Source organism: Arachis ipaensis, chromosome B9 (assembly GCF_059453495.1).
Source record: "Arachis ipaensis isolate K30076 ecotype BB chromosome B9, ASM5945349v1, whole genome shotgun sequence".
Taxonomy (NCBI): Eukaryota; Viridiplantae; Streptophyta; class Magnoliopsida; order Fabales; family Fabaceae; genus Arachis; species Arachis ipaensis.
In genome coordinates this window covers 1587333-1595655 of record NC_142444.1, presented here as the reverse complement: position 1 = coordinate 1595655, position 8323 = coordinate 1587333, and the positions used below count along the sequence as shown (strand labels likewise).

Genomic DNA, 8323 nt, shown 5'->3' with positions numbered 1-8323 from the left:
TCAAACAATTTAGCAATGATATCCTTCAATTTTCTAAAGATCCTTGAAGATTTCTCACCTTGACCATACATCTCAGATAAAGTAAACTGAATATATTCCAATTTATACCGCGGATCAAGAAAAACAGCAACAAGAAATAGATAGTTCAGAGATGGCTTGTTCGCTGAACTCAAAGGAGTAGAAGTATAAGAATGATCAGAATCATCCCAATACTTATCAAATTTAGCCTTCATCATTGATGCCATTCCATTCAACACCAAATCATCACTCGTAATCCATTTATTCAAAGTGCATAAAATCTTACACAATACATGAAAAAAAGTATTTGAAGTGACATTCAAAGAACTAGAGAATGAAAGCGTTGCATGATAGAAAATTTGTAAAAAAATGTATAAAGATACGAGCTCTACTCCAATCTTCATCACAAGGAGGCCCCCCATCATCTTCAAGGTATCTCTCAAAATGAGCATCTTCCCTAGCAAGACAAGCAAATGCCTTTTCAAATTTTTTGGCCACTTCCAACATCATATAAGTAGAATTCCACCTCGTCGGCACATCAAGAATAATCATTTGTCGACTCGTAATGTTTGCCTCATGTGCACCCCTCCTAAAGGTTGCTAACCTAGACGGAGATGACTTCACAAACTTACAAGAAGTTCTAATCCTAGCAATAGATGACTGTAGATCTTTCAAACCATCACAAACAATCAAATTTAAAATATGGGCAGCACATCTCAAATGAACGAATTCCCCACCCAACATAGTACAACCATTTCATTCTCGCATGATTTTAACCAAAGTATTCACAGCAACAAAGTTTGCACTGGCATTATCCACAGTTACAGTACAAAGTTTTCGAATACCCCAATCTTTTAAATATTTCTCTAAAATTTTTCCTATGGTAACACCAGTATGATCAGCAATCAAATTAAAAGACAAGATCTTCTTATTCAATGCCCACCCATCATCAATATAATGAGCTGTTACACACATATAGTTCATGTTTTGAACAGACGTCTAAGTATCAGTAGTTAAAGACACCATCTGATGATTCAGCTCCAAAAGGGACTTAAGTTTGGTTTTTTCCTCTACATACAACTGCATACAATCCCTAGCAACTGTTATACAACTCGGAATCTTAAATTGAGGTTGTAATTCACCACAAAAACCTTTAAAACCTGTATTTTTCACAAACCTAAATGGAAGCTCATGAATTATCACCATCTTACAAAGTCCAAGCCTACACCGATCTTGATTAAAGTCTACTGCCTTTAATTTTGTGGTTCCTCTAAATTAGAATTTGTGAACACGAGTTTTCTATTTTTTATCAACATGATTTTTCGGGTTCTTCACACAAGTTCCAATATGTTTTTTTTAGGTTAGAGGTCCCATCCCTACGACTATGACATTGTAACCATTTCAAACAATGTTTACATTGAGCCTTAGTTTTCTCATCATTTTTTTTAAGTGGTCCCAAACAATAGACGAGGGTCTATTAGACTTTTTTTTACCTGACTGGCCAGATTGTGCTGTTGTCGCCAAAGAAGAAGCATCACTTAAAGCTGGATTGGTATTTGTTTCTCCTCCCTTTGTTGATTCTTCTGGTGTAGATCCAACGACACTTGGTGGAGTAGGAATGCTCCCAACTTCAGACCCACTTGCATTGTTAGTAAGTCCTTGTTTATCAGCCATTCTAATTTTCCAACACAATCCTACAAATAAATAAACCATATCACTATATCAGTTTACAGACAACAGACCCTCAGTGCCATATGACTGCAATTAAATAAACCATCTTAATTTTCAAACAATTAAACCATATAAACCATATATCACTATATCAGTTTACAGATCAGATTATGAAGGAATACGAGTAGCCGCTCAACAATCTATGTTGTGCATCATTGGGCAATCTATGAACTATAAATTAGGGTTCTAACTACAAGATTTTCATCATTCAAACATAGCTTCAAGTAACTGGTCAGAGAACAATGTATGCGTCAAAATTTAGGTACGGATTTCATTTTTCTTTTGAAAATTTCAACAATCTGAAAACATAATAAAGTAGCAAAAATTTAACACACAGAAATATCACAAATAAGAAAACACCTGAACAGATAAAAATTTTAGCGAAAATGTGCAGAGAGCCAGAGAATGAAGAATATGATTTAGATTTTAACAGCGGAAACAGATTAGGGTTTGAGGGATTTACAGCTTTGCATGTGCGCTATATATAGTGGGAACTAGATCTTTGCAGGGAAAAAGAAGAATGAGAGAGATCCTTCACGTTCAAGGAGAGCAATGCGGGAACAAGATCGGTTCCAAGTTCTGGGAGGTCGTGTGCGAGGAGCACGGCATAGATCCAACTTGTAGGTACGTTGAAAACACCGATCTGCAGCAAGAGCGCGTCAATGTGTACTACAACGAGGTAGAGCCGGTCATAGAGGAGAGGGAGAGCCTGAGAGAGGTGAGGAGAGTCTGAGAGTCTGAGACTAAGAGGAGAGTCCAGAGTCCAGAGAGTGAGAGTTTGAGAGAGGTGAGGAGCGCCGTAAGGTAACATTAGGGATTTCGGGTTAGGTCAGAATAACATTAGCTATTTATATGATGTGCGGATCTTTCGGATCTGCGAATCGGATCTGCGGGTATCACTTCCAAATTCGCGATCTAATCCTACCACAGTGCGGATCGGATAATATTCGCAAAATTCGGATCGGATGCGGATAATTACCGCGGATATGTGGATATTATCCGATTCATGTGCAGCTCTATTCAAATTTAAAAAGACGTGCTTTTTTTTTTAGACGTGTCCGGTTTGAAAAACCAACCGAAACCAATCCTAAGCCCATAAACAATGATCCCGCAGCCCACTATCTACTCTAACCCCAATTGAAATTATATTCCCTCCACTGTAGCTAGTAATAAGGCAATTGGATTTAAAGGATGAGCTTCTTAGGTATAATTTTAATAATCTCTTCTTAATATTCATTTTTTTTGGTCAAGCTCTTCTTAATATTCATAAGGATATAGTTACTGATTAATGGCACAAGGCCCAAATTGGCTGAAATTATGGGCCCAAATGTAAATTAAACGAAATAGTCAAAATATATACATAATTCATTTCAAAAACCCAAAAAGTATAACTAAAGTAGTGAACTACGAGGGATTTCTAGTTTGCACACTTTACAAAAAATTCTTTTTTTTTTTTACTTTAATATTTGATTATATAAACATTCAAAATAAAGAGGTTCGCCAACTAACTTGGACCGGTCGAATAATAAGTTTATTTGTCTACTTAAGAAAGTATCATGGCTCGAATTTTATTTTGTATATACTGTAATTTACTGACCAGCGATAGACTTTTAGATAAAATTTAGACCTATAACAAATTAATGCTTGATCTATCAAATTGAAAAATATCGTAAAAAAAAAAAAAACTTGACCGGTTGTTGACAGCAGGCGATGGCAGACGATTGACTTTTTGTCGGCAGCAGTTAACCGGTGGTACATGCAACAGAACCTTCTAATTACTACAAATATGAAGTATGAATACGAAATCGCCAACATTTAGGGGTGAGCACGGATCGGTTTGGTTTGAGTTCAAGGTAAAATTAGAACCGAACCAATTAAAATGTAATTGGTTTGGTTTGGTTTGGATTTGTTTTTTTTGTGTATGTACCCGAACCAAATCAAACCGATTAAGAACGGATTGGTTCAGTTCGGGTAATTGGGTACCCGATGACTTTGAAATTCATAAAAAATTTCAAATTTTTATCTTAAAAATTCAGCAAATACAATAAACATGTAACATCAATAGAAATAATCCAAACATGTTAAACACCAAATACATTAAAAATTAAACACATTAAAATCCAAACATATTAAACACTAAACACATTAAAATCCAAACATATTAAATACCAAACATATTAGAAGCTAAATACAAAAGTGTAACAGAAATATATATTTTTTATTTAATTAATATATGATCAGGTTCACGGGTTGGTTCGGGTTCCGCACCACCAGAACCGATATCCGAACCAATCACTAGAAATAGTCATTGATTTGGTTCGAGTTGGACCCGATTACCCGTTGGTTCCAGAACCAATTTAATTGGTTTGGTTCGTATTCAGACGGGTCGGACGGATAATCAGGTACCCGCTACCCGTGCTCACCCCTACCAACACTACCGTGGGATCGTCATCTTCTATGGCACAACACCATTCCTCAAGGCTCAAATCCTTTCTTTCGTTTTTTTTTTTTTTTTTGGTTCAAATTATATCCCAAATTCTATACGTGAATGCTTGTATATGGGTTTTTTTTTTTGGGCTTAGCTTTCGACTATTTGGGCTACATTGTTGTTTTCTTTCCAAGATTTTGTATCTGACCCTAAAAAATTTGCAGTCAATAAATATTTTGAAATATTAAAAAAATATGTATTTGTATTTACTCTTTTAAAAAGTTTGAGGAGTTTTTAAAAACAGTTATAAATATATTTTAAAAATTAACTTGTATTTATTCAAATTCTTTTTAATTTGTTGAAGGTTTTTTATTCTCCTAATTATAGATACCAAAAATATAAAAGAATTTTGATGATCAATAATAATGTCTTGCTAATAAAATATTATATTTTTAAAACAAAAATATTTAAAGTTTCATACATTAAAAAAAAAATTAAAATTTTCTTATTTATAATATTAAAATCCATTTTCACTGTAGAGAGGAAATAAAGACTATATCCATATGTCAGGATTTTTCTAAGTTACCCCACCAATAATAAATCACATGTCTTTCTCTTATGAGTTGTCTCTTTCCATCTTTACTCTTCATCCACACATACATACCTCTCCCCTAGCTTGAAGCACCGAGTGAAAAATAAATAAATAAATTAAAGTATTTAATAAAAAATAAGAGAGGAAGAAAGAAGAAAAGAAACAGAAGCTACTTCAGTTTTTTCCTAACATGGAAAATTGGCTCTCTCATTTGGTAATTATTTTCTTCTTATTATTATAATAATAATTACCATTATAGTTATGCTAGTTCTAAATGCTATTATTATTTTTGTTAAAATTAATTTGCATTTTTTGTTCTAATTTTTTTGTGGAAGGAAATAAGTGGTGGTGGGAGTGGCTCAAGCAGTGTATCATTTGAAGAGATTTTAAGCTTCAATGGTGGTGATCATAGCTCCAATAATAAGGATAATAATATTATTATTATTGGTGATGAGGCTAATAAACAAGAGAAGAAGAACTCCAAAAGGGGTAGTTTAGGGAATAACAATAATAATAAGAGAACAACAAAGAAGGCAAGAAATTCAATAGAGGCATTGGATCATATAATGTCTGAGAGGAAAAGGAGACAACAAATGGCTGAGAAGTTCATAGCACTTGCAGCTGCTATTCCTGGCTTGAAGAAGGTAAGTAGTAGTGTTCTTTGTTTTTTTTTTTTTCACTTAAAATCTCGATTTAACTCTTAAAATTTGATAGTATTACGATTTTAAAGGAGTTAATCGATTTTATAAATTATTATAAACATTTATTTTTATAATTATCCATACAAAAATGCTATATAATCAATAATTTATCAGTCTTTAATAAATTTTTGAATTTTAAATATTAATGATATTATGTGATGATAAAAATGTTAAAATTTATTATATTAAAAAATAGAGAAAATCCTAAACAGCTTTGACAATTATTTTGAAAGACAACGAGACTTTTAAAAAAAGGATTTGGATCTTCTAAAGTTTGAATTTTACTTTAGAGAGTAAAGTGTGATTTTTTACCTTTGAATAATTTCTCTTTTATATTTATTCTTGGTCCCACCTATAAAATCAATGGTGAGAGATCACACTTTACTCTCTAAAATAAAATCCAAATTTTAGAGATCCAAATCCTAAAAAAAAATATCCAATCCGGCTCTTGAACTTTACTTTTATGGGACTGATTAGCTCTTGTATCAGTGTTTTTGTTTTTTTGTTTTTTTACACAGAAACTAATCAGTCCCATAAAAATAAAGCTCAGAAGTCGAATTGGATATTTTTTTGTTAAGGGTCTCGTAGTCCTTTCGAGGTAATTGTCAAGGACGGATTCGATATTCACTCTAAAAAATATATATTATATTGTTATTATTGTGATTTGAATAAACAATAAATATCACTAATTTACAATTTTAATTAAATAGATTAAAAATATATTTTAATCTTGTAAGAGAGAAAAAATATATATTTTGAAGAAGAAAACAATGACATTTTTTCTCTATATATATTTATTCTATATAGATAGACAAGGCATCTATACTTCAAGAAGCAATAAATTATGTGAAAGAACTTCAAGAACGCATAGCACTGCTTGAGAAAGAGAGCAACAACAAAGAACAATTGATTGTGAAAAAATCACAATTTTGTTGTTCTTCTCTGCCGTGTGACAAAAACAATAATGACAACAACATTGGTGGTAATGAAATGGTGCTACCAGAAGTGGAAGCTAGATTGTTAGAAAAGGAAGTACTAATTAGAATCCATTGTGAGAAACGAAATGGAATCATGTTGGAGCTCTTGGCATTTTTGGAAAATAATAATCTCTCTCTGGCTTGTAGCAGCTTCTTGCCATTTGGAAACTCTACTCTCAATGTTATCATCATTGCTCTGGTATGGTAATAAATAATTATTTTAGTTTTTAATAAATTTTAATTATGAAATTAATTTTTTAATATTTTATTTAATTAAATTAATTAATTAATTTTACATCAAATTCTTCTATTAAAAATTAACAAGTTTTCTATTAAAAATTAACAAGTTCAGGTTAGTTTGAATTAGTTTTTGAAAAAATATTTATTTTTTTATTTTTTTTTAAATTAACTGAAAAAAATTATTTTACATTTGAATGGATTTTTTTAAAAAAAAATTAAATATTAAAAATGTCTTTTATTTTTGTTTTTTTAATAAAAATACTTTTTTTAAAAGACGAATCCAAATAGATTTTAAATTGAATAAAAATATTTTATTTAAAAAAAAATTTCTCTAAAAAAGTCAATCTAAGTTTTTTTTTTTAAGTCTTCAAGTAAATTTGTTCATATAGACTAATTTAGTAATTAAAATTGGTTAGAAATGAAAGTGTCCAACTAAATATTTTCTAAGAATTGATTTGAAATATTACTTAAAATTAAATTTATTAATTTGACTCAAATAAGATTAATTCCATTATGAAAATGATATTATTTAGATTAGGGCTGGCAATTCATATCCTATTTGCGGGTATCCAACGTGGTCTAACTTGTTTGGGTAGGGTAGACTACCCTACCGCTACGGGTAGGGTAGGGTACGGGTTTAGGGTGTACCCTACCCTACTCTACCCGCACCTCATATGTAATACATACTTTATAAAAATTAGGTATATAGTGAAGGAATTGAGAGTTGAACCAACAACCTCCTTTATGTAATGACTTATAATAAATGAACAACCACTAAAACTAGTTAGTTAATTTAGTAATTTAGAATTTTTTATGTTATTAATATGTATAAAATTCGAAATGATTGAATTTTATATTTACTTTGAAAAAAAATTTGATATTTCTGCGAGTATGGTAAGGTAGGATGGGTTTAGAATTTTAGGATGCGGGTAGGGTTAGGGTTGAGAGATTCTCAACCCGCGGGTAGGGTTAGGATAGGGTCCAAACCCTATCCTATCCTACCCATTGTCAGCCCTAATCTAGATGCTTTATTTATTATAAACTTAATATATTGCAAGTCATTTGAGTTAGATAATCGAGTATGTTGTAAGTTGTTGTGAATTTTATTGCAGATGAACGAGGAATTCAACTTAACATTGAACGATCTGGTGAAGACGTTGAGGGAGTATCTTTTGAAGTTTATGAGATGCAATAATAATAATGGTGGTCCATGCTAGTGTATCAATAATCAAACCAATTTTCTTCTAAAACTGTCTTTTATTATCGCCTTGTTTGAGAAACTAGCTAGTAATTGTCAATTTTAAAAATGAGGGGAAGGATTTTATAATCTTTCTCGAATATATATTGCTTTTGTTACACAAACAAAAAAATATAAAATTCTAGGCTTAACTATTGATTTCTGATCTCTAATTTGCAGTTTAAGATAAACATAATTTTTATTTAAAGAAAAATAAATCATAAATCAGAACCTCACTCGAATGGATAAATTATTAGATATAAAATCATTTATCTTATCTCTTTCTGTCTATTTAAACTTTAAGAATGAGTAATTTTATAATATAATATCAGAATTCTGTATCTAAAATGTTTAGAGTTCGATCTTTGGTGAATCTAAAAAAAAAATAGTATAATGCAA

General features: G+C 31.1%; 1 protein-coding gene across 1 annotated transcript; it reads left to right on the top strand.

Annotated features, from left to right (window-relative positions):
• The first annotated feature begins 4761 nt into the window (after nucleotides 1-4761).
• LOC107616687 (transcription factor bHLH25) lies at nucleotides 4762-8029 on the top strand. Its single transcript, XM_021112111.2, has 4 exons — nucleotides 4762-4983; nucleotides 5105-5413; nucleotides 6278-6646; nucleotides 7800-8029. Exons 1-4 carry the CDS (start codon nucleotides 4960-4962, stop codon nucleotides 7902-7904), a joined length of 807 nt encoding a protein of 268 aa, XP_020967770.2. The 5' UTR covers nucleotides 4762-4959; the 3' UTR covers nucleotides 7905-8029.
• Nucleotides 8030-8323: the final 294 nt, after the last annotated feature.